The sequence below is a fragment of the Vicia villosa genome, linkage group LG1, assembly GCF_029867415.1.
Source record: "Vicia villosa cultivar HV-30 ecotype Madison, WI linkage group LG1, Vvil1.0, whole genome shotgun sequence".
Classification (NCBI taxonomy): domain Eukaryota; kingdom Viridiplantae; phylum Streptophyta; class Magnoliopsida; order Fabales; family Fabaceae; genus Vicia; species Vicia villosa.
In genome coordinates this window covers 28141267-28168188 of record NC_081180.1, presented here as the reverse complement: position 1 = coordinate 28168188, position 26922 = coordinate 28141267, and the positions used below count along the sequence as shown (strand labels likewise).

At 31.1% G+C, this 26922-nt stretch overlaps 4 protein-coding genes across 7 annotated transcripts in view; all 4 read left to right on the top strand.

The window, feature by feature from the left end:
* Positions 1-1116: 1116 nt before the first annotated feature.
* On the top strand, positions 1117-3861 carry LOC131632568 (endo-1,3;1,4-beta-D-glucanase-like). Its single transcript, XM_058903310.1, has 7 exons — positions 1117-1312; positions 1730-1751; positions 2113-2239; positions 2537-2627; positions 2775-2864; positions 3061-3161; positions 3491-3861. The coding sequence occupies exons 1-7, from the start codon at positions 1165-1167 to the stop codon at positions 3626-3628; spliced, it is 717 nt and encodes a 238-aa protein (XP_058759293.1). The 5' UTR covers positions 1117-1164; the 3' UTR covers positions 3629-3861.
* Positions 3862-4012: 151 nt separating this feature from the next.
* LOC131632556 (endo-1,3;1,4-beta-D-glucanase-like) lies at positions 4013-5971 on the top strand. 2 transcript variants are annotated; one of them, XM_058903303.1, is made up of 7 exons: positions 4013-4361; positions 4485-4506; positions 4631-4757; positions 4859-4910; positions 5064-5153; positions 5526-5626; positions 5707-5971. In XM_058903303.1, the coding sequence occupies exons 1-7, from the start codon at positions 4214-4216 to the stop codon at positions 5845-5847; spliced, it is 681 nt and encodes a 226-aa protein (XP_058759286.1). In that variant the 5' UTR covers positions 4013-4213; the 3' UTR covers positions 5848-5971. The 2 variants fall into 2 exon arrangements, with proteins under 2 accessions (XP_058759286.1, XP_058759282.1); XM_058903299.1 differs by having other exon boundaries at positions 4013-4506.
* Positions 5972-8345: 2374 nt separating this feature from the next.
* LOC131600200 (uncharacterized mitochondrial protein AtMg00810-like) lies at positions 8346-8972 on the top strand. Its single transcript, XM_058872425.1, has one exon. It carries the CDS (start codon positions 8346-8348, stop codon positions 8970-8972), a length of 627 nt encoding a protein of 208 aa, XP_058728408.1.
* Positions 8973-10884: 1912 nt separating this feature from the next.
* Positions 10885-26922, top strand: part of LOC131632527 (endo-1,3;1,4-beta-D-glucanase-like) — a 44485-nt gene continuing 28447 nt past the window's right edge. The window contains exons 1-7 of one of the 3 annotated variants that reach the window (XM_058903273.1): positions 10895-11137; positions 11236-11257; positions 11470-11596; positions 11787-11877; positions 11965-12054; positions 12145-12245; positions 12347-12811. In XM_058903273.1, the coding sequence (XP_058759256.1) occupies positions 10990-11137; positions 11236-11257; positions 11470-11596; positions 11787-11877; positions 11965-12054; positions 12145-12245; positions 12347-12499 (732 nt within the window). In that variant the 5' untranslated portion in view covers positions 10895-10989 and the 3' untranslated portion in view covers positions 12500-12811. Of the gene's footprint in view, positions 11138-11235; positions 11258-11469; positions 11597-11786; positions 11878-11964; positions 12055-12144; positions 12246-12346; positions 12812-26661; positions 26917-26922 lie in introns of those variants that run through there. The other 2 variants (XM_058903282.1, XM_058903278.1) reach the window with 2 other exon arrangements.

Sequence of the window (26922 nt, the reverse complement as noted above, 5' to 3'; positions counted from 1 at the left end):
AATTAAATGTTATAGATCAAGGATAAGAATTCATTCCAATGTTTGAGTTTGTTTCCTAATATTAACTACAACCTAGTTCTACGTGGAACACCTGTTGCATATTGGGTGTTTGGAACATCAACCACCCAATTGGCTATAGCATTTGGATAAACTAATGAATCTTCAACTACCTGCATCAGTAAGCAACTCATAGCAATATTCCCCTACATGTCCACTGCCATATTAATGCAACAAAAGTCTAGTATTTGGAAACATTTGTGACCCATTACATTCACCTCTTATTCATAATTTGACACTGCACTATCAATTAAGCTGGGAAAAAATATTATTAGTATACATAGCTTCAGCTGGGAAATTTTGTTGTCTTATAATGCTATTATTTAGAGGAGGTTTAAAACCCCCTCAATCTAATGCGCTTTAAACTTTTTGTCAAGCTGTCTTCCATGTGGCATGCCACGTCAGCTTCCGTTAATGAAAGTTGACGGCAGGGAAACTTTATGAGGACCATTCTTTGAACGAAAATGTTATAGGGACTAAAACTAGATTTTGGGTTATTTACAGGGACCAAAAACATATTTAACCCTTTAATTTAAAATAAAATAATTAAATATTTTTAAGTTATTTTAATTTATTAATTAATTAAATTATTAATTTTATCAAAGATCTTAATTCATATGAGTTATAAATTATCAGTTATATAAATTAAGTTGTATATAACTCTAACCCTTTTTATAAAAAGTTCATGATTGATGTATATAGTCTATAAAAGAAACTAAAACATCAATGAATAAAGTGACTAGTTTATCAATGCTAAGTTGACGAAGTAAGCAATGCTAATCACAGGAATTCTTATATGGACACGGACATAAAATTTTCTTCTCAATAACAATCAATAGAAATAAGACAACTCATTATGAAGGAGAGAGAAAATTTAAAATTTATTTAAATTTTAATTTCTTTTTTAGTTGGATTCATGGATGGTTGTGATTATGAAAATGAAAGAAGATTAAAATTTTATTTTTTAATTAATTAAAATTTTATGATTGGTTGTGTGTAAAACTATTTTTTTTAGGGTTATACCTAAGAATTTCTCCTCGCATATATAGATAGTACGATACGTGTGGTTTCTAGCACCAGGAATCAAGTGTGTGAAAGAAAGTCAACATGTCAGGCCCAGAGTGTTGCTCAAATCCACCAACACTGAATCCGAGTGCAGGATCTGGTCACGTTGACAAGATCGGTGCTCTCCAAGCCTACATCGCCGGTTCTCCTAATTCCAACCCCGCCGTTCTTCTCGTCTCCGATGTTTATGGTACCATCTCCCCCTCTCTTTTCTTGATCTCTTGGAGCAAATCCTTTCTATTTTTAGATATTCATATTTTTTAGTCAAACTTTATATTTTGCTCTAAAGTATGTTTTGTTCCACTTTTTTAGGAGACAATAAACTGATTTCAGACTTGTAATATTCATCTTCACACATGTTTGGTTGCTGCCACTAGAATTGATCTTTGTCTTTATAATTGATTATAACTTAAAGTTAGAATTTGAAGTTTTTATTCCAAATTTTGCATAATCAATTCATTAAAAATCAATTTTTGTAGAATCAAATTACTTTTTTTATATACTGTGTCTATGATATTCTCACCCATCAGTAAAATTACAAAACCAGTATTCTGTATATTTTAACCAAAAACTTAGACTAACTGCTCATGCTCAATTTTTCTTGCAGGATATGAAGCGCCAAATTTAAGGTACGGCTGATTCAGGTGTCTATTGCATGCATTAATCATTGAGAATTTGTGAAGATTGTTAACCTCTTTAAATTGTAATTCCTCTTGTTCTTTAGATAGCAGATATTAATTTCAATTTCAGCAGGTAAGTTATCATTACCAAATGATAATCTATATGCAAAGTAGAAAGAACATATAATTGTAATTTAAAGTAGCACTTCAGGAAAATAGTGATGTATGCTCCTGTACATAATGTTAGATTTGACTAGATTTTTAACAGGCAATGCATTTTTAACAGGCAATGCGCTCTCTCTCCCGTTATTGTGTCCATTGTAATGTAAACATCTGTTAAGTAACATATTGTTTGTTCTCTGCTATGAAGGAAGCTTGCAGACAAAGTTGCTGCTGCTGGTTATTATGTGGTTGTTCCGGACTTCCTTAATGGTGAACCTTACAATCCTGAGAATCCTAATAGGCCCATCCCTATTTGGATTAAAGATCATGGAACGGTTAGTTCTTATTTTTACGATCCTTGGTTGTTTATGATTTTTTTTTCTTTGATAAGTAAAAACAAAACAGACTTTGTTTCTCTAGTAAATTGAAATCCAATTTTTGTATTCTTATTGGATTTTGATTTTGGAAGGTGCATGACAAAATGCAGATGTCTTGTTTGTGTAAAAAAAATTATCGCTTCCTCTCACCTTTATTGGCAGTTTTGAATTGTTGATTGAACATTACAATTTGTCTCTAATTAAATCTACAAATCGTCATTCCTTGAAACATACCTATTATTATTATATTAATAGGACAAAGGTTTTGAAGATGCAAAACTCATAATTGAAGCCATAAAAAGTAAAGGTGTTACATCTGTCGGGGCTGCTGGATTTTGTTGGGGTGGTGAGTGCTCCTCATTCTACTTATTTCATATGCATCCCCTCTCCTTTTCTATGAAAACATTTCAGCTTCTGATCAGGTTTAATGTTTAAAATGCAACTAAGCTAAAATGAACTCACACAATGTTATATATTTACTTCCTTTTCTCAGCTAAGGTTGTTACTGAACTCGCAAAATCCAAACTTATTGAAGCTGTTGTGCTTTTGCATCCATCATTTGTCTCTGTGGATGACATAAAGGGTATGGACTTGTGTTTTATTTTCTCAGTTAATTGAACTTATGTTCGTGTTAGTTGATTATGCAAAAGGTCTATTTTATTTAGAGCTTCTTTCCTGCAAACTCAAGTCAGTTTTCATGTTGCAATGATTGAATAAAGACAGAGCAGAAATAGTAGAAACATACTTCTTAACAACCAAGATGTTCATATTAAATTCAGGTGTTGACATTCCAATTTCTGTACTTGGAGCTGAGATTGACAGACTTTCGCCGCCAGAGCTTGTGAAACAGTTTGAAGAAATCCTTACTGCTAATTCTGTGGTCAGATTTCTTTCGTCTATGGTTATCTGCCATACATTGATATTCTAATCTTATATTTATCGGTTCATAGTATGCACATGTGCACGCGCGCACACACATATTGTTAGTTACAAGAATATATAATTAGTCAAATTGTTTTACTTTCTTTTTTGAAAAAATAACATCTTGAATGATACGTCATATATAATAAAGTTTATACAGAAATAAAAGGCAAACGGGCAACAAGCTGCGCATTACCCCTTTTTGGATGGCAAAACCAATCCTCTTAAAAACTAGTGACTCATCTTTTTAAACACTAGTGACTCACGTACCTATTTTTTGTTGTGCAGACAAGTTTTGTGAAAATATTTCCCAAAGTTTCGCATGGTTGGACTGTGAGATACAAACCAGAGGATGCAGAAGAAGTGAAGGCTGCAGAGGAGGCACATCAGGACTTGCTGGACTGGTTTGCTAAACATCTCAAGTAAAAATTGTTGTCAGTTGATAGCGCCTGTATCTACGTGTGAACTTTAAGTGCAGTATTCAACATGCTGTGCATTCCACAATGTTCAGTTTACCATAAAATAAATGCTGTATTGTTTCGTATTGGACACGGATTCAGCAGCGTGTATACGTAAAAAAAATAATTATAATGTTTCTTCCTGTGCACAGTTGTAATTTGTGATATTAAGAAAACATATTTTAAGACTTATATTTTAAATATTTGGCTTGAATCAACTTATATGTTCTTTGTTTATTCTATGGTAAATGAAAGAAAACTCTGCAAAGGTGATGAAATAAACAGTCATGTTGACCGTGTCTTGCCCAAAAGTCAATAAAACGTCAGTGATTACGCAAGTTGAAAACTGAAGATTATTCATTAATCATACATTTTCCTCTCTAAAGATTATGCTGCTTTCAGTCATCACCTAAATAATAAATAATCAATAAACTCTAGAAAGTCTTATCATAAAATCTTAATCTGATGAACATCTTAGTTGATGGTTTAGTTATAAATCCAAAAACAAAGAAAATGAGGCCATGTTGTGAAGAAGTCACATTACAGAAGAAAAATGGCAGGTCCTGAATGCTGCTCAAACGCACCAATCCTCAACCCAAACTCAGGGGTAGGCCATGTTGAAAAACTCGGCGGTCTAAACACCTATGTCACTGGTCCCTCCGACTCCAACTTTGCCATTCTTATGGTTTCTGAAGTTTTTGGTACCTTAAAACTCTCCCCCCTTCTTAGAACTTGGGTTATCATTTATCATCATCATTCCTTATTCTATGATGTACTACTGTGTTTACTTTTATTCATGAATTTATGGTCAACTTATTCTGCAGGATTTGAAGCTCCGAATCTAAGGTATGGATGATTTTAATGTCAGTCTTTGCAAAATGGTCCTTATTACAGAGTTGAAGTCCATGAAAAAGCACATGTTCTATTAGTTGTGATGCAAAACTTATGCTCTTTTGTTTGTGTTGAAAAGAAAACTTGCAGACAAGGTTGCAGCTGCGGGGTACTATGTAGTGGTTCCTGATTTTTTATACGGAGATCCTTTTACTTCTGAGAATGCTAACAGACCTCTACCTGTTTGGCTGAAAGATCATCTACCTGTAAGTTCTTTTACTTCAAAGATTACATATTCTTTGTGAACATATAATTTGTGTGTTTGCTTAGAATTTGAAGCTTTAAAATGCAAAGATTCTGTTAACAGAATGAAGCTTTTGAAGATGCAAAACCAGTAATTGAAGCTTTAAAACGCAAAGGTGTTTCTTTTTTTTTGTTTTTATTTGTTGTAATAGCAATGTTGTGTTTCTTTTTTTTGTTTTTATTTGTTGTAATAGCAATGTTTGATTAACAAATATATGATTTTGATCAAGTACTTGATTTTGATATTTCATTTCCCTTTAACTTAATAGCCAAGACTGTGGTAGAACTTGCCAAGTCTAAATTAATCCAAGCTGCTATACTACTACACCCATCATTTATCACCTTGGATGACATCAAGGGTAAGAAGTTTTACATGTAAATGTTATGTGATGATTGCCTTTTCTTACACTGCTAAGTAATATGCACATGTTGAATATGGCTCATAGTCGCAAAAGAGGGTTAGGGGGCGTTGGAGCCGAGCTAGCAGAACGCCGAGAGGCTGTACGGTTTAATAGTATTCTTGTAATATGAACCGTATTATTATATATATGACTTGTAATATATGACTTGTAATACACTTGCCTGTAGTCAGGAGTAGGCACACATGACCAAGCTGTGTAAACAAATACCGTGTCTATTGTTTGCTATTTGTGTTTCTATTTTCTCTTTTGCTTCTTGTTGTAGTTCTAGCAGCGCGTAACTTACAAGTTAACATTTGGTGCTACTTTCAGGAGTTAGCATTCCAATTGCAATACTTGGAGCTGAGATAGACCAATATTGTCCTCCCGAACTCCTCAGACAGTTTCAACAACTCCTAACTGCTGAACTTGGGGTAGTATATGATCCCTTTGCCTAACTTTTCACATTCTCTTTTCGGTGAGGTATGGCTAATGAACTAGTTTGTCCTTTCAGGATGATAGTTATGTAAAGTTGTTTCCAGAAGTTTCACATGGTTGGACTATCAGGTACAACATTGAAGATGCAATGGCTGTACAAGCTGCAGATGAGTCCCATCGAATTTTGCTAGAATGGTTTGCCAAACATGTAAAGTGAAAATCATTGTTTGATCAAAATCTTCTATCTGAAATATATGCATCCTTTATTGAGATTGCTACCTGTGGTGAAAGACATGCATTGTTTGACAATAAAAGTGGACAATATAGAATGTTCTTTTGAATTGTGTAAACTGTAACCGATAATAAATCGGTAAACGATGAAGATTAACATATACTTCTTCTCTAGTCTCAAATATAAAGAAAAAGAAGTCATATTTGATTGTTCAAAATATAAACAAAATTTAACTGCTTTTACCATATTTAATGTTATTATTTTTGAAATGCTATTCAATAGAACAAGTTATCATACAAAATTAAGGCATTGTTTGGTATAAAAATAAGAGATAGTTAATACATTTTGCTTAACATGTTGCTTTCCACTAAAATGTCACAACCACTTTGAGATAGGATGTCTCGCAACCTGACAGAAAATCTTGCTACATGACCCAAATCAATCAAATGTGTTTTTCTTGGCTAGACACCTCATCAAAAAGGGTATAAGTGTTACTTTGCTACACATTTTGCTTAACATGTTGCTTTCCACTAAAATGTCACAACCACTTTGAGATAGGATGTCTCGCAACCTGACAGAAAATCTTGCTACATGACCCAAATCAATCAAATGTGTTTTTCTTGGCTAGACACCTCATCAAAAAGGGTATAAGTGTTACTTTGCTACAACAAGAAAATTTTACCACATTATGGATGTGACCTTCTTTAAAAATCAACCATACTTGAACAGAACAGTAGAATTCTAATTTTTAGATTTTTGAAATGGTTGAACCTGCCCTTGAAATCCCACAAACAGAACCTATAAATTCTGCACAAGCAGAACCAGAAAATTCTGCACTAGCTGAACCACATAATCTCACAAAACCATCCCAGCATGTCCTTGAAATTGCACATGTTGAAAGTATTGCATAAGAAGTTGGCCGGAAAGTTTAAGTTAAGAGGAAGAAAAACAAATATATGGTAGAGTCAAACACTACTTCGGTGCAAAGCGATGAATCTGACCGGACTCTAGAAAATGGGATCTCCTCAGGTAAAATTGCTGCTAACTGTGAACTTGTTCATACGAATTTAAATAACAATGATGTTGTTCCTATTGCATTAAGAAAAGGGAAGAGAACATGCATTCAGCATCCCATTGAAAGATTAGTGTCATATGGGAAATTATCACAAAAGATACAGGGCGTTTGTAGCAGCGGTAACACCCTAAACTCCAAAACTTATGTAAATAGATTAAATCGACAATTTAAAGTGTCACCACGACAACCATCCAAAAACTTTCAAAACATTTGACAACATGCAGTGGAAATCATATCATTAAACTTCTCATATAGCATATTAAACTTAAAACCACATAATTCAACATTAACTCAAAAACATAACAAAACGTCTCGTTCTCAATGTTACAATTTCAGAGCACTAAAACTCCTAAGATACGATAAGCAATAAATAAAATGAAGAATAGCGCTAACAAGTCACCTTCCACACACAACAACAACTCTATTCCTGATTATCTACGAGATGTCCATGGCGGACAACATAAAGAATAAGGGGTGAGAAATAAACTTCGCTATCAAATGGTGTAAAGAATACAAGGTTAGATAAACACACAACATATCATACATTTAATGCACAGCCAACATCATCACAATCTCACACCCATTCACAACAACATATACATATATGCAATGAGACTCACGACACAACATAACACTATGCATGTGGTACCAGCTCAACATTAGATTCTCTCAAGATCCGGGTCCTCCCTTCTAAACCCATGAGCCCCCTTATGAACTCCAAGCCCCCCTTTTAAACTTGGGACAAGCCACTAGTCCCCCCTTCTAAACTAGTAAACCTTCCTCTTTCAACTACACGACACAAATGATACATGTCATACAAATCAACAACAATAACAATGTTTAAGGTCCACCTTCTGACCGTAAACAACATTCATTGACGACATAATAGAAATCCCCCCTTCTGAACTACTATCCAACATTCACAACGACAATAATACATAATTAAATCACCATTTAATTATGCACATACAACACTTAGTGCAGTCCATGTAATTGCTACACCATTTAAACAACAACATTTGAGTTAATTAATTACTATTCAATATGATAATTCACCATGATCATTTAATCTTATAATAATTAATTAGCAACACCAAACCCAGCCAAACAGTAGTCAAATATTTTCTAACTGCAAAACAACATCAAAATCCTTGTATGGTCTCAAGCAATCCTCTAGAGCGTGGTTTGAAATACTAACTCGAGTTGTCAAAGAAGATGGATTCATACAAGGCCAATCAGATCACACTATGTTAAACACTCATTAGAAGTGAAGGTAACTTTATTCATTGTGTATGTTAATGATATTGTTATCACATGAGATGATCATAAGAAAAATAAACACTTAAAGTAACTCTTGGCTGGAGAGTTAGAAGTGAAAGACTTAGGGACACTTAAGTATTTCTTAGGTATGGAAGTAGCTTGTACAAAGGATGGAATATACATGTCTCAAAGGAAATACACCCTAGTCTTACTCCAAGAAACCAGAATGCTTGGGTGTAAGGCTGCAAACACTCCTATGGAATCGATAAGCAGATGCTGCTCCGAATTAAATCCTCAAGCTAACAAAGAGAGATACCAAAGTCTAGTTGGGAAATTAATCTACTTAACTCATATTCGTCTAGATATTGGATTCATCGTGAGCATGACAAGTCGCTACATGTCAAGTCCTACTGAAGCTCACATGAAAGTTGTGAACAAGACTCTACAATACCTTAAAGGTACACCGGGTAGAGGTCATTTCAAGAAAAACTCAAATAGGGATATTGAAGTATACACTGACTCAGATTGGGCTAGTTGTATATCAGACGAAAATTCAACTACTGTTTATTGCTCTTTTGTGGGGGGAAACATGGTTTCTTGGAGAAGTAGTGCAGAAGCTGGATTTGGGGTCATGACACAACTGAAGAAGATATTGGATGAAATTAGAATTCAAACCAATTACATCATAAGTTTATGTTGTAACAACAAAGCTGGCATCGACATTGCAAAGAATCTAGTTCACCATGATAGAACCAAACACGTGGAAATTGACTGATATTTCATAAAGGAGAAGATTGGCAATGGTAGTAAATAATTGATCATGTATCATCGTGCAATCAAACAATAGACATCCTAACTAAAACTCTCTTAAGAAATACATATGAAAATATCAGATTCAATCTAGGCATGATAGATATCTACCAGCCAAATTTAGGGAGAGTGTTGATTACAAAATAAAAATCAGATCCTGTAATAATTAGGATTATAATTTTGATTTTATTTTCTGTTTTAGAATAGGATAGCATTTATAGGGAATCAATATTTGATTCTACAAAATTAAATTTCTTGTCCTATATATATTTCCTATGTAATCAGTTTTAAGCATTAAGTGAATAAAACAATAACTTTTTCGCACGACTGTCCATCCCTTTGTTACTTCTGAGCTTATCTTGTCTTTGTGGTATATAATATCTTTAAGTGTTTAGGGTTGTCTTAAATCTTAATGATCCTATAGTACTTTTTGAGTCTTTTCTTTTTTTAGGGGTAGGACTAAATATAAGGGCGATTATCTTCTAATTTGGCACATTGCAATCTAGTCCATATCAAAAGTCTAAAATGATGTTATCATTAAGGAAGTCACAAAATCAACGAAAGAGGTGGACGATCAGATGCGAACTCTTGCATCTTTTCTAAATGGCTTTATTACTCTATCCTCTTCTTGCATTTATAGTAAATTGAGTGTTTGCCTTGGTTCGAATATGATTTTGCCTTTTGATTGTTTTGGTACTCTTTTGATCAGATATGGTCTATTGATGGTGGATCTTAGGGCTTGATATTTAACCTGGTTTCAGCCAGGTGTGCTCTGTTAGTTGCTTGGATTTTATCTATGAGGACCTCTTGAGTCTTTTTGGTAGGGTTATTTTATGTTGTTTTATTTTGTTTTGATGTTTTTTGTTCTGCCTTTTTGTTGCCTTTTGCGATTGCTTGTACTTGAGCGACTTCTTTTGTTTGTATTTTGGTTATTATTCACCCTTTTTTTATTATATTATTATTTGCCATAACAAAAAAAAAGAGTTGTTGTCAATAATTGTCAAAACATTGTTGATTTTTTTATTTGAATTATTATTGAAATTTTTGTCAGTAATAAAATTTTATGATTTCATTTTCTGTTATTTTTTATTTTTTTTTTAAATTTTTGGTTTTGTATTAATTTTTTTTTAATTTTTAATTTTATTATATTTTGCTATGTCCGAATTTTGTAGTCATTTATCATTTTTTTTTTTTTTTTGACAATAGTCATTTATCATTTTTAAACACACAAAAAATCAGATTAAACGCCATGTCCAAATTTTAATAAAATACAAAGCTCGATAAACAAAGATGCTTACAATAAACAATAAAGAACTAAGTATATAAATAGCAAAGAAAAATAAAATAGATGAAAAGAAAAAGAGAGTGCACTAAATTTATCTTGTTTCAGACACAAAAACACTCATGGCAATCTAGAATAAAATATACTAGCATTTAAGTGCAGCCATAAAATTATAACTAAATTTAAAAAAAAAAAATTATATTCAATTATGCAATTTATAAAATGAATATAATTTTGTTGGTTAGCCGTCCAATATATAGGAGTATAAAATAAAGGGAGGAGTCAAATTACAACAAAAGTGTTGGTTATTAAGAATCCATTAAAAGAGTTATACTAGTAAAATTTATAATTTTAGGAAGTTTTTATGTAAAGTCTTCAAGTTTTGAATAATGACAATAAAAAAAAAAAAATTGTTCACGAATCAAATGCTTCCACACACGAATAACATAACAAAAAATTTGCGTCATAATGTCATTGCATGTGGAAAGTGCAGTTAGCAAAAAAATTATTAAGTCAAACAAACAATATTTACTTCAATAATTGTACTCTTTCTATTAATATTAATCAAACAATATTTACTTCATTTTTGAAAGGGATGGAGTTTATTGTTATTTCCTACTGTGGTTGACTGGTTGTTATAAGAAATGGAATGGTAGTGTTGGAGGGAAGTGCAGTTTGCTAGCAAGTAAACGAAACAAACATGTCAGGCCTTGCTTGCTGCTCTAATCCACCAATTTTGGACCCTTTTTGTGGAGTTGGCCATGTTGAAAAACTTGGTGGCCTTGATGTTTATCTTACAGGCTCTCTTCTTTCCACCATCGCCATTCTCTTCGTCTCCGATATTTATGGTATTTTACTGCTTTTCCTGATTCCACATCATACTTTAACACTTTTTGCCTTAATCATATAACTTCAATTATCGTAACTAGCTTTATTTATTTTGTAGGATATCAAGCACCTATTATAAGGTATGATGGAAATGATCTAAATACAATCAATCTATTATTTACCTATGAATTATGTCATGGATCATAGCTACGTTTTTTTATTTTTCATAGATGTGATGCATTCGTGATCATTTGATGTTTTGGTAAATTATATGATGTTCTTTTGGTTTGCCCTATGAAAGTTCTCTCTTTGTGATGCTAAATGTGACTGTTCCCCTCGTCATTTTGTGAAGGAATCTTGCTGACAGGGTTGCAGCAGCTGGGTATTATGTGGTTGTTCCTGACTACTTCAATGGCGATCCCTTTGATCCTGAGAATCTTGACAGACCTTTACCTATTTGGATGAAAGAACATCGACCCGTAAGTACTTTTTCAATGATATATCCTTAATAGAACTTTGGTAACTCTGATCTTGGATTATGATAAAGATATTTGCCTTCAATAATATTACTATTTATGTCAATTTGGAACTTTGAATGTACATAAATCGTGTGACTTTTAATTAAATTATAATACATATTTTTCTGATGCTTGCACATTATATTTGTAGGAGAAAGGTTTTAAAGCTTCACAACCCATAATTGAAGCTTTAAAGAGTAAAGGAGTTTCTACTATTGGAGCAGCTGGTTTTTGTTGGGGCGGTGAGTAACATTGGTTGTATAAGTTTCAATACAACTAACTTATATTATAAACTCTCATAATGTAACATGTTTTCTTTTTTCTATCAGCTAAGACTGTGTGTGAGCTTGGGAAATCCAACCTCAGTCAAGTTGTTGCGTTAGCACATCCATCGTCGATCACAGTAGAGGACATCGACGGTACGAACTTTCAGTGTTTGAATTATTTCAAAATTTGCATATTCAAACAATGTTGGTATTCGGGTGGTTAATTAGTAGTCTTCGTTTCAGGTGTTAATGTTCCGATTGCTATACTTGGAGCTGGGCTTGACACAATCACTCCTCCAGAGGTTATAAAACAATTTGAACAAGTCTTGGCTGCTAAACCTGAAGTTAGTGAATCATCCATTCTTTTTGTAGTTAATAATTATCTACCATTTTACATATATACCCTTTAAAATATATCACTCATGGGATCCCTTTGTTTGTGCAGGTGGATAGTTTTGTGAAAATATTTCCTAATGTCTCGCATGGTTGGACTTTGAGGTATAACACTACAGATCCGGAAGCTGTGAAGCCTGCAGAAGAGGCTCATCAGATCTTATTGGATTGGTTTAATAAACATCTTAAGCGAGAAATCTGTTAAAACTCGATGAATCAGTTATGAGGAAGTTACTGCTATGAGCAGTTTGTTATTAATAATGTTTAGTCAACTATGTGTGTTGTGTAAGAATAAAAGGGAAAGAAAATGAACAGGGAGGTTATCTTCTTAGCATTCAAAGTGGAATTTGGATAAGGAGAGTTCCAAGGTTTTGGAACCCTCAGAGGAGACCGTGTCTGTAATGTCTATTTCCTGTGTAATTTCAATTTTGTGCAAGTGTGTTTGTTTGTATTGTCTCTGATTTGGGAACCTTTCCAAAAGAATTATTCAATAAATCAGTTGTTATTAAGTTACAAATTCTACATGGTACCTGTTTCTATCGATTGCTATCAGGGTGATGGTTTTAAATTGGGGTCCGCAGCCGCAATTGTACCCGTAATGTTGAGGATGTGGTTGCCTTCGCAACTGTATCAGACCACAATTGCGATGTGAATTTAAAATTACGCCTCTGGTTTTATTAGAAACCACATCATACAATTTCAATAATGTTTCTTTAAGTATTTTCATCAAAAATTAAAATATTAGAATCTTAAAACCCACCTTACTTCTCATGTAATGAAAAAAATTAAATATTAAGTGTTTTTTAACATTGTATTTCAAACACCTCCTTATAAAAATTCACATTGTAACACCCACAACTGCAACTTAAAATCATAATCAGGCAATGCAATGCAAGCTTTGTTGCTTTGATGGTGGTTATGCATATTGGAGACACGATTCGAACTCTAGGAATGCCGTTTTAAAGCGTTGTTGGTACAGTTAATCTTTAATTATTATTTTTCTTTAGGAATGCCCTTTTATTCTTACCCCAAGCTTTATTCTTGATTGTCATTAGGATCATAGAATAGATATTTATTTCTTGGCTGTCATTCTCTACTAAGAAAACTTGGGGTATTATATGATTTAATTATTGGATTGGATAAATTATTGAACTAATGGGAACCGACAAGAATCAGTTAAAATTGCTAAAATTCCATGAACCAGTAGTTTTGAAAAATCGAGGGATTAAATACTTATTTTTATAAGATAACAAGATGATGTCGTTTAGTAATTTAAAAAAAAAAATTACAATATAATTTTTAATAATATATAACGGTTAATCATTTTATTAATAAAAATTGGACCCAATTTTTAAATTAGAATGTGGCCTCCAGTTTGATAGGGTCGACCTTGATTATATTTTAGTTATTTTATTTTCTTATTTGATAAAAGTATTAAAATAAAATTATTATAATTGATTAGCGGTATCGAATCCATTGAATAAACGAAGGGATCACTGACCTAATTTGATTGTTGGATCAGATAAGTTATTGAACCAATGGGAACCGACCAGGGCCGTCTTTGAGGGCGTGCAAGGTGGACTACCGCACAGGGCATCAAATTTTTTAGGGTAAAATTGTAACTAAATAGGGCCTCCTTTGTCACTATTAGTCATTATTAAAATGTGATTAAATAAGGCCTCTAATTATTTTGTCATGGTTGAATAGCCAAATGGATCACCCACCTGGTTTGATTGTTGTATCAGATAAGTATTGAACAAATGGTACCTATAAAACCCGATTAACCAGTCATTTTGATAAATCAACGGATTAAATATTTATATTTTTAAGACAACACGACAACGCTGTGTAATAATTTTTTAAAAGTGAAATTATATTTAATTTTTTAAAAATATAACAATTCATCATATAAATTGACAAAAAATAGTAATAGATAGAGTTTTTTTTTTTACAAATAAAAGATGCAAATAATTAAATTCTGATAATATCTTACTTAAATATTGTAAAAAATTAACTGACAATAATAGCCTAAAATTTATGTTTAAAATAAAATTATAATATAAATTTTTAAGAATATAACGATTAATCATATAAATTGACAAAAAATAATAATAGGTATATTTTTTTGAGAAAAGGGGTGATGCACTGACAGTGTAAAATAATTTTACACCGTCAACCAATCACAACCATGTATCCAATTCCATCACACTTTAATCCTTAAAAAAATTTAATGACATGGCAATTTGCTTGTTTTCTATTGGATGACAGTGTAAAACTGTTTTACACTGTCAGTGCATATCCATTAAACTCTATTTTTTTTTATAAAAAACAAAAAACTGCGAATAACTAAATGCTATATTGTTAAAAATTGAATGACAATAACAGCCTAAAAATTATATACATGTATCAATGTCAAACTTATTTTTAAAATAACATTATAATATAATTTTTTTCAAAAATAAATAATTAATCATATAAATTTACAAAAAATATTAATAGTTAGAGTTTTTTTATATGAAAAAGCTCCAAATATTAAAATGCTGATAGTATCTTACTTAAATACTGTTAAAAATTAAATGACAATAATAGCCTAAAATTTCTATACGTCTATGTTTAAAATAAAATTATAATATAATATTATAAAAATATAACGATGAATCATATAAATTGACAAAAAATAATAATATTTAAAGTTTTTTTGATACAAAAAGTAAAAGCTGCAAATATTCAAATGTTGATAATATCTTATTCAAATATGGTTAAAATTAAATGACAATAATAGCCTAAAAAATTCTTTATGTGTATCAATGTCAAACTTATGTTCAAATTAAAATTATAATATATTGTAGTTTTTTTAAAATATAATGATTAATCATATAAATTGACAAATTTCAATATATTTAATAGATTTATTTTTTCAAAAATATCAATTATAGGTTAATATGTCCATATAAAAAATAAAGTAAATAATTAAGTATTTATCTATCAGTAGTAAATAAATATAATATAATGATGGTTAAAAATGTAAATAAAATATATACACATTAAGTAGTTTTGCCCCGTCGAAAAATATATATTTTAGTAGAAGAATAAAGAAAATAATTAAGAAATCATTTACCCGTGCGTTCGCACGGTTCATACAATGTCATTATAAATAGTAAATTAATATAATATAGTGATGGTTAAAAATGTATATAAAATACAAAAAGAATAACATTTTTTATAAGAAATTATGTATTCATCAATCATAATTGTCTCATGTTAAATGTAATTTTATAAGTAGTTTTGGTCAGTCGAAAAATGTAAGTTTTTCATAAGAAATTTATGTATATATACATCATAATTGTATCATGTTTTTTTTAAAAAAAAAAATATTAATAGCTATTTTTTTTAGTATAAATGTTAAATTTTAGGGGACAACTTCTCTACCCATCTAAAAAAGTTGGGTAGTGTACCTTCAACCAATCATATAACACCATTTAATTTTAGGCTAAATTACAGTTTTGGTCCCCCTATTTTAGTGTTTTCACGATTTTAGTCCCCCTGTTTTGTTTTTAAACACTTTTGGTCCCCCATCCCCACTTTGGCTACAAAAAACGCCTATGTGGCACTTTTTAAATTACGTGGCATGCTTCTTTCATTAAGATCAAATGCCAGGTCATTTCACCAACAAATAATAAAAAGTAAGTAATTTATGTTTATTTATTTTATTGTTTTATTTAAAAACAAAACACAGAAGAAGAAAAGTAGGCGTTTCTGAGAACCATTAGCACGACGAAGAAGGGGACGAACGAAGCATGACGAAAGGGAAAGCAAGGCTTGAGGTCTGAATCGCGTCCAAATCGCATCCCACAAAAACGCATCCTCCAGGTAATTTCGACCTTCAATCGCAGACCTAATTTTCACCCCTAATTTTATTTTGAAAGCCCTAATTTCACCGCAGACCTTCAATTGATTTCATATGCAGAAATGTCTTCTTCTAAGTCTAAGCCAGAGGAGAAGTTTTGTTTTAGGTATGTTGTTAACTGGAAATTTTGCTATTAATTCATGTTTATAGTATATTGATTATTTGCTGAGATTTTGCTGAACTGAGAGTTTGTTGTCGTTAACTGAGGGGTACTTTGTTGCTGAAATTTTGCTGCTCATTCATGTTTATAATATTTGGAAGTTTGTTTTAGGTATGTTGTTAATTGTTTGTTTTTTTGTTATAGGCCTGCTGAAAAAAGTGTAGTTAGGTTAAGGATTAATCATGGGGGGTACTTTGTTCTGTATCCTTGTAAGATTTATGTTAATGGAAAGGTAGAAGAACTGAATTGGGAATTTGATGTGGATTATATGTGTTATATGGACTTTATGAAGGTTATAAATGAGTTGGGTTATGTAAAAATCAAGGGCATGTGGTATCATCACCCAAAATTATCGTTTGAGCGTGGGCTAAGACCTCTTGACAGTGATGCAGATGTGTTGAAATTTGGGGAAGACATGAAGGGCTACGATATTGGTAATATCTATGTTGAGCATGTAGTAGATGAACCCGAAGTTTTAACCGAAGAAGAAGCAAGAGAGTATGTTGAAGTAGATATGGAAGAAGTGAATGTGGAAGAGAGGGAAAAGGTAAATGTGGAAGAGAGGGAAGAAGTAAATATGGAAGGGAGGGAAAAGGTAAATATGGAAGAGAGAGAAGAAATACATATGGAAGAGAGAGAAGAAATACATATGGAAGGGAGGGATGAAATAAACGAGGAAGAGAGGGAAGAAATAAATGTGGAAGATAGGGAAGAAGTAGTAAATGAGGATGAAAGTGAGGAAGACGAAGATTATGTGCAAGATGAGAAAGATGATTTGGGTGATAGTGAGGATTTTGTAAATGATGACTTAGTTGAGGATGATTGGGATTGGACACACGAGGTACCAAGCCACACATTTACACAAGAAAACAACGATGTAACCCAAGTCTCCTCAACCCAAGAACCAACCAAAGCATCTGATTTTCAAGAAGGCTATGATGTTGAATCAGATGAACTTGATACTCCTCGAGGAAGTGAAGACGAAGGTGATGAACCTACTTTTCCGAAGTTTAAAATGCCCGAAAGTGGGGATCATGTGAGATTTGAGCTTGGAATGTCATTTGCCTCAAAAAGTCTTATTAGAGAGGCAGTGAAGTCATTTGCAATGGAAAAGATAAAAAACCTACATATCACGAAAAACGATAGGAAACGAGTTGTTGTTAGGTGTGATAAGGACTGTCCCTTTTACATGAGATTTAGTAAAAGGGTAGCGAACGAATACTGGCAGTTGGTGAGCATGACTGATGATCACACTTGTCATAGGACTGCTAAAAATAGGCAAGCTACAACAGAATGGTTGGCTAAGAAATTCATACCACTCTTGAGACATACACCTGAAATGAGGCCAAAGGGGTTGGTTGCAGAGTCACTTGAAAAGTGGAGTGTGAAGTTGTCATCGGCACAAGCATATAGGGCCAAAACAAGAGCATTGGAACTAATACATGGTGCTGAGACTGAGCAATACGCATATTTGAGAAATTATGCCGAGGAGCTTAGAAGGTCTAATCCTAATACCACTGTCATAATCAAGTGTGGTATGTCTGATGTTGGACATGTTTTTGAGAGGATATACATATGTCTGGAGGCCTGTAAAGCAGCATTTGCATATACCTGCAGGCCTTTGATTGGTCTTGATGCATGTTTTTTGAAGGGTGAGTACGGTGGTCAGCTAATGGCGGCAGTGGGAATGGACGGGAACAATCAGATTTATCCAATTGCTTATGCTGTGGTGGAAGCCGAGACAAGAGACTCATGGAAGTGGTTTCTGGATCTTTTATTAGCAGATCTGAACAATATTTTTCCAAGGTCTTATGGTTTTATTTCAGACCAACAAAAGGTTGTTATCTTACTTTTTTTCATTATTTATTTCCTTTTTTATTATGTTGTACAATATTAACATTGTTGTATTATGATAGGGCTTGGTGCCGGCTATTGCTGAGTTGGGGCCGAATGTAGAACACAGGTTGTGTGTTAAGCACTTGTACGGAAACTGGAAGAAGAGGTACCCTGGCACACGTATGAAAGAGTTACTCTGGCAAGCAGCTAGGGCAACCGTAGTTCCAGATTGGGAAAGAGCCATGAAAAAAATTGAACTTATCGATCCAGCTGCTTGTAAAGACATGAAGGACATTCCGGCTGCCATGTGGAGTAGGTCTGCATTCAGCACTTACAGTCATTGTGATTTGCAGGTAAATAACATGTGTGAGGCGTTCAACATGGCTATATTGGAGTATAGAGACAAGCCCATCATCACTTTACTCGAAGGTATAAAGCATTACATTACAACAAGGATAGTGAAGCAGAAAAATCTCATTACTCGATTCAGAGGCAATATTTGTCCTAGGGTGGAACAAACTATTGAAAGATTGAAGAGGGAAGCTGGTGGTTGGACACCAACATGGCACGGAGATGATGCTTTCAATATCTTTAGTGTGACCAATGGTACGGACACTTACGAGGTGAACTTACAACTACATCACTGTGCTTGCCGTAAATGGGCTCTAAGCGGCATTCCATGTGTTCACGCCATTGGTTGTATTTTACACAAAAAGGCTGACACATTTCCTTTTGTGTCACAGTATTATAGGTATGAAATACTGAACTACATACTCTTATAATTACTCTTATAGAACTGAATGTCATAGTATATTAATTGTTATAGTTATGCTGAACTGAATGTTATAGAACTGAATGTTATAGGTATACTGAACTGAATGTTATAGAACTGAATGTTATAGGTATGCTGAACTGAATGTTATAGAACTGAATGTTATAGGTATGCTGAACTGAATGTTATATGCCTCTGTACTATGGATGGCCTATGTACTTCTAGTTTATCTTCGAAAATATAGTTTAACTGAATGTTATACCAGATTCTAAGGATGGCCTATGTTATAGTTTATCTGCCTCTTATAAGGACTGATATTGATTAATGAAAAACTGTGTAAAAACTGTGTATACTGATCTGAACTGAATGCTAAACTCTTGCTATTACTGGTGTTATACTGAACTGGATAAATCTGCTCTTATATTGTGCACAGGAAAACAAGTTTCATGGCAACATACTCTTATATTGTTCTACCTTCGAATGGTCCAAGACTTTGGCCAACAACAGAAGGTGAACCAATTAATCCACCAGTCATGAGGAGAGCTCCAGGACGACCCAAAAAGAAAAGAAACAAGGCTAATGATGAGCCCAATTTAAGCAATGTGTTACCTAGAATCTTGACAACTGTCAAGTGCAAAAGCTGTGGGAATTTTGGGCACAATTCAAGGACGTGCAAGGGAAAGACAGCGGCGGATCGACAGTTGCCCAAAGGAAGTAATAAGACAAAGAAGCAGACGAAAGCATCATCATCAGAAAATACCAGAACAAAGAAGCAAAAGAAGTCATCAACCAATGAAGCGCCTACTGTTTTGACACAAGGATCGCAGGCGCCTCTAACACAAGAAACAACTAGATAGGAAATCCTTTTGGCCAATGTAATAGATAGCAACTAGATAGGAAATCCTTTTGGGCAAATGTATTTAAGCAATGCAACTTATAATTATTTTGGATCTTACATTAAACAGCTTACAGTTATTTTGGAAATCTTGGTTTGAAAGTTATTTTGGATCTTACATTAAGCAATGCAGCTTACAATGCAACTTACAATGCAGTTTACAATTACTGTCAGTTTTGGATCTTACAATTATTTTGAAATATGTCCATTATTTTGAAATTGAACCATGTATTGAAATTGATCCATTATTTTGAATGCATTTTTGGATCTTTCATTAAGCAATGCAGCTTACTATTATTTTGAAATTTAACCATGTAATTGAAATTGATAATACAGTAAACGGATCTTTCATGTACTGATATTTTTTTGAACCATAAGAAATAGAGCCATGTATTGATAAGCAATCTAATCAGTATAGTACCATTTTGAAATAGATGAACTCGAATTGATAATTTTGAGAACCATGTACTGATAATACATTATCCATAGAACCATGTACTGATAATACATTACACCTATATTACATAATCATTACACTAGCAATACATTATCCAACCAACAATACATTATCCAACCACAATTTTTAGCAGCAACACTAATATCAGAACCCAAGACAAAACCAAAAATGTAACTAAAATTTTGACTTTCTTTTTCAACTTGTCATCAGTCTTCTTTATCAATAATTCCTTCTTCAAATTGTTAACTTTCTTCAATAATGAGTTGATGACCTCATTTGAACGTTCTTCCAGTTGCTCATCGTACCACTCAAAATATGCACATCCTTTCCTTCCCTGTAACTGTATAACACACGACCATTGCTCAGTGATTGAGAAAATTAAAACATTTATACAAGGATGAAAAAAATTAGGGATTTTGAATTACCTTGTATAACCCACAACCATAGAACCTTCGACCTGGATTCTGAGATGTCCAAGAAGTAACCAGGGGGCGTCCAACCCACAGTAACACTGCAGTCTTCTTCTCCTAGAATGAGATAGGTTGCTTGAAATGCTAAATGCTTCAGATGCCATAGGAATGATGGACTGCAATGAAACACGGAAGAACAAAGTAGTTGAGTGAGTGTGTGCCACCCTTAAATCCTGAAAACACGATGAAGAAGAGACAGAGGCGCAGCTTCTTAGCTCTGAAACCCTAGCACTCTCAAACACACGAAGAAGAATAGGAATGATGGACTGCAATGAAACACGGAAGAACAAAGTAGATGAGTGAGTGTGTGCCACCCTTAAACCCTGAAAACACGATGAAGAAGAGACAGAGGCGCAACTTCTAAGTTCTGAAACCCTAGCACTCTCAAACACACGAAGAAGAACATGTTTTCTTAAATAACCAATTTATAATTAATATTTATAATTTTAATATTTAATTATAATGACATGGAAAAAAATGAACGAAAGAAGCATGCCACGTAATTTAAAAAGTGCCACATAGGCGTTTTTTGTAGCCAAAGTGGGGATGGGGGACCAAAAGTGTTTAAAAACAAAACAGGGGGACTAAAATCGTGAAAACACTAAAATAGGGGGACCAAAACTGTAATTTAGCCTTAATTTTATCATCTTTAATTATTTATTAAATGATACACTTTTTGGTTGTTTTCAATGCATTTTACACTAAAGGTAACTCTACCCAACTTTTTGTGTTGGGTAGATAAGAATTCACCAAAATTTTATCATAAAAAATTACTAACATTTTTTGATAATTGAAGTTTTTAATATCTTTTATTATACTTTAATAGTATCTTTAATTATAATTAATATATTGCATATATTTTTAAAAAGAACATAAAAAATAAATAATATTTATAGATAAAACTATATTTAGTATTATTATATAGTATTATTGTTAGTAGTTTAGATTAATGAAGCAATTTTGACAATAAATTAATTATTTGATTTGTTGATCAATAAATAATTCATTCAAATATATAATTATTTGGTAATGATATTGATGCATATGGGTAAACATAACGTTTCAATTATTGATAAATATTTATTATTAGTCCTTTACTCAATTAACATATAATAAATTTTGAATCAATTCTGAATATCATTTATTATTTAATTTTTAATTTTTAATTTTTAATTCTATACAAAATCTTTTTCGTTTATTTTCAATTATTTCTCCATTTGAATTTGAATTATGTCAAGGTACTGTATATTTGTTGATATTGTATAGAAGGTAGAGATAAATGTATTCTAATTAAAAAAGACGATTAATATTTTATTAAAAAAATTAGTTATTTTGCTAATAAATAAATAATATTAAAAATATTTATTTCACTCATATAACTTCAAATAAAAAAATTAAACAACAACATTGATTATAATAAAATAATAAAATTAAATGATTATATTGGACGATAAAACTTTATTCATTCTATAATTTTGATTATATAATTTTTTAGGTCTCCAATTGATCGTTGGATAACCAAAAAATATTTATCTCAAGGTACTGTATGGAAGGTAGAGATGAATATATTCTAATTAAAAAAGACAATTAATATTTTATTAAAAAAATTAATTATTTTTTTAATAAATAAATAATATTAAAAATATTTATTTCATTGATATAACTTCAAATAAAAAAAATTAAACAACAACAATGATTATGATAAAATAATAAAATTAAATGATTAATATTGGACGATAAAACTTTCCCTATCAAATTGATAGGATTTCAGGGATGAATAAATATAGGCCAAATGAAACACATATTAACTGTGGTTGTCTTGCATATTTGTGGTTGTCTTGCATATAATAATCTGTTGATATATGAATGGATGCTTGATAAGCAAGAGTATAGAAATTTTTTAATAACAATTGAAGGGAAGCTAGAACCACGATGAAAGAGAAATGAAGTACTGTAAATAGGAAAATTATCTCCTAAGGTGGGATATAAAAAAAATTGGAACATAACACAATGCAGTTGAATTGAAAATTGCTTATCTTGGAATTTGAAGGTTTTACGGTAAAAGAGGTGTGTAGGTTTCCAAGTTGTGGAGGCAGGTCATAATTTCTAAGTTGTGGAGGCAGGTCATAATAAATTTGGTTTTATCAATACCGTAATGAATGGTCTGCAATAAATAAAATTATTAAAATAGTTTGTTTTAGTAAAACGTATAATAGGGTCTAGTAAAACGTATAATAGGTAATCATGGTACTATCTCTTAATGATTACTTTGAAAATAATATACTATCTTAAATTTAAGAAATTTTATATTGTAGGTTTGTTTAGTAATTTATTAGTTGACATATTTTATTTGTAAAACGTATCATTTTTTTAAGATAAATTTTCTTTATTTATGTCTCATTTACCATTACCCATAAATTTATTACAAAATAATGAATTAATTACCATAATATTTATTAAAATAAATATATTTACCATAACCCATATATTTATTATATTTATTACAAAAATTTATTATAACAAATATATTATATTAAAAGTAGATTTACCCTAAACACGTAGTTTCCACCCTCAATCACTGAATTTGTTCGTCTACGACTTCCACCGAAAACTTGCACGTTGTCGGCAAAAGATCCACTTTATTATATTAAAAGTAGATTTAATTTACACGTGTATGTTCGTACGGATCACACATTGAGAGATAAATTTTAAATAAATTTAGTAGTTATAATAATGAAAAATATGTTGCAATTAAAAATTCAAAAGCACAATTATGAAATTATGTTGAAGTAAATCGTGTAATTCTATTTATAAAACATTTATTTGTAGTAACACATCTAACTATTTTTAATATTATTAAGAATGTCCTACTTATATAATACACATGTAATTATTAATTTTTATTTTATCAATTAGATCATACAATATTTGTTAAATGTGTGTTTTATTTATAAAATATATTATCAAATAAAATATAAATTATATATAAATAACACATATTGGTCATGTAATGTAACTCAACTATTTCTAACTATCCAATCATGTAAGCGTGTACCTAATAATGTTTTAGTAGATTAAAATAAATAATTTAAGCCTATTTTTAAATTAATTAATTATGTTATAATTTTAATGTTTTGAAATCTAATAATTTTATAGATTTGAAAAGTTGCAGACTAAACAGAGTTTTTATGGGAGAACACCTGAAGTTTAAAAAATTGATTTGAGTCAACCTAGATAATAGAGATACATTTTATAAACTGTAATAATTAATTAGGATTTATTTTAGAATAAAGAAAATATGACTGTTTTGTTTTAAAATATACACTTAACCTAATAATAAGATATTATTATTAAAGTGGAAAAAATAATAAAAAATAATAATTACCGATATTAATACAATATTAATAATGAAAATGATCATAGAGGCACAAAATATTATTTTAAATTAATTTTAGTTAGGGTAATTAAGTATTTTTGACAGTATATTATTTTATAATATTAAAAATAGATAATACATAAATCTCCTTTTTTTCTATTATTTTATTTATTTTCATAGCAATTATTTTTTATATAAAATTAATATTTGAGGTAAAATATTGAACATTCCAATTTCGAATATCAATGTATTGGCATAGGTAAGTTTCACAGTTTTGAAAAGTTAATTGGAATAAGCAATTTATTGAAATAAGCAAGTTTTGAAAAGTTAAAAAGACATGCGTGCAAAGTAAATCTCAATCTCAATCATGATACAAAGCATATTACTGTTTGTAAACTAAAATATATAAAACTAAATCAATGAATAATATAAATAAATGGATGTATACTACTTATTATAAATAATAAATTATAATTGAAATTCATTTACACAGAATAATATAGTAAAATGGAATAAAGTAAAATGTCTTCATCTCATTTGCATCAATCACGTGAATAATATAACAAATACAATAACAATAATAAAATGCAAAAGTTCATATTAAATTAAATTAATATCAATTAACAAACCAATTAAAAAGCATAATTTGGAAAAAGCAATCAACAATAACATTCTCTCTCAACTTTAATTTCTCATCGATTCTCTCTTTCTGCACTGGGTCTTCCAACTCTGCTTCTATCCTCATGGAAAAAAAATCCTCTCATCTCTCAATCTAAGCGTAACAACAAACAACAACAATCTATGGTCAGTAAAAATTCGACCCTTGTTTTTTTCCATCTTCTAACCGATAAAAAATTTAGACTCATTATCCGTTTAACAGAAACACAAACAAACGAATAAATGAAAGCATCAGAAAAATTATATAAAAGATGAAACATAAACACGGTGACAGCAGGAGAATGAAGAAAAATTCAGGCCAAAAGGGTGGAGACGAAAAAGCAAAGAATCAATATTATGACGTAGAATAATATGACGAAATTATGAAAGAAGAAGAAAGAAGAACATGTAGAACTTATGTGTAAACCAAAGACAAAAGGAAGATTGAAAGGATCTGAAGATGTATAGGAAGGTGAAAAACAGCCTTACTTTATAATTGGTGAGAAAGAATTGGAATGGACTAAAAATTAAAACTGGTGTATTTTTCAATGCATGGAAAAACAAAACCATGTGAATTTGGTTACAAAGCGTGTTCCAATATAACAATTAGTAATAATTAGGGTTTGTGTAATTTAATTGGTTAAGGGGTGTAATTATTGTTACTAAATAATTATAATTTATTTATTAATTAAAATAATAAAGGAGATGCAATTACCATTATGTCCCCGATTATCACCCTCAAATTGGTGATTATAAGGATAATTATAGGATTTCATATGTATTGTACTTTATTATATTAAAAGTAGATTATTTGCCATAACAAAAAAAAAGAGTTGTTGTCAATAATTGTCAAAACATCGTTGATTTTTTAATTTGAATTATTAATGAAATTTTATGATTTCATTTTCTATTATTTTTAATTTATTTAAAAAATTTTGGTTTTATATTAATTTTTTTAATTTTTAATTTTATTATATTTTGCGAGAAATACTTGCATGGATACGAACCTAAATCCATATTTTTAGACACAACCAATAAAAAGTGAGAAAATTGACATTTGTTAAAAAATTAATTTCCTTTTCAATTGCTATCATGAGGTGTTGGTTTAATGGAGGAGAGAGACAATTTTATTTTAATTTTTTAATTAATAAAAAAAATATGATTGGTTGTGTGTAAATCCATGTGTTATAGTTGTGTCTATATAAGAATTTTCTATATTTTGCTATGTCCGAATTATGTAGTCATTTATCATTTTAAAGCACACAAAAAACCAGATTAAACGCCATGTCCAAATTTTAATAAAATACAAAGCTCGATAAACAAAGATGCTTACAATAAACAATAAAGAACTAAGTATACAAATAGCAAAGAAAAATAAAATAGATGAAAAGAAAATGAGAGTGCGCTAAATTTATCTTGTTTCAGACACAAAAACACTCATGGCAATCTAGAATAAAATATACCAGCATTTAAGTGCAACCATAAAATTATAACTAAATTTAAAAAAAAAAATTATATTCAATTATGCAATTTATAAAATGAATATAATTTTTGTTGGTTAGCCGTCCAATATAAAATAAAAGGAGGAGTCAAATTACGACGAAAGTGTTAGTTATTAAGAATCCATTAAAAGAGTTATACTAGTAAAATTTATAAATTTAGCAAGTTTCTATGTAAAGTCTTCAAGTTTTGAATAATAATGATAAAAAAGAAAAGAAATTGTTCACGAATCAAATGTTTCCACACACGAATAACATAATAAAAAATCTGCGTCATTGCATGTTAGCAAAAAAATTATTAAGTCAAACAAACAATATTTACTTCAATAATTGTACTCTTTCTATTAATATTAATCAAACAATATTTACTTCATTTTTGAAAGGGATGGAGTTTATTGTTATTTCCTACTGTGGTTGACTGGTTGTTATAAGAAATGGAATGGTAGTGTTGGAGGGAAGTGCAGTTTGCTAGCAAGTAAAAGAAACAAACATGTCAGGTCCTGCTTGCTGCTCTAATCCACCAATTCTGGACCCTTTTTGTGGAGTTGGCCATGTTGAAAAACTTGGTGGCCTTGATGTTTATCTTACAGGCTCTCTTC

Coding starts and splice junctions, on each gene's coding strand:
- LOC131632568 (XM_058903310.1), top strand. CDS start 1,165: ATGTCAGGCCCAGAGTGTTGCTCAAATCCACCAACACTGAATCCGAGT. Junction 1,313..1,729: donor TCTCGTCTCCGATGTTTATG/GTACCATCTCCC, acceptor TTTTTCTTGCAG/GATATGAAGCGCCAAATTTA. Junction 3,162..3,490: donor TCCTTACTGCTAATTCTGTG/GTCAGATTTCTT, acceptor TTTGTTGTGCAG/ACAAGTTTTGTGAAAATATT.
- LOC131632556 (XM_058903299.1), top strand. CDS start 4,214: ATGGCAGGTCCTGAATGCTGCTCAAACGCACCAATCCTCAACCCAAAC. Junction 4,507..4,630: donor TTTGAAGCTCCGAATCTAAG/GTATGGATGATT, acceptor TGTGTTGAAAAG/AAAACTTGCAGACAAGGTTG. Junction 5,154..5,525: donor CACCTTGGATGACATCAAGG/GTAAGAAGTTTT, acceptor TGCTACTTTCAG/GAGTTAGCATTCCAATTGCA.
- LOC131600200 (XM_058872425.1), top strand. CDS start 8,346: ATGGAAGTAGCTTGTACAAAGGATGGAATATACATGTCTCAAAGGAAA.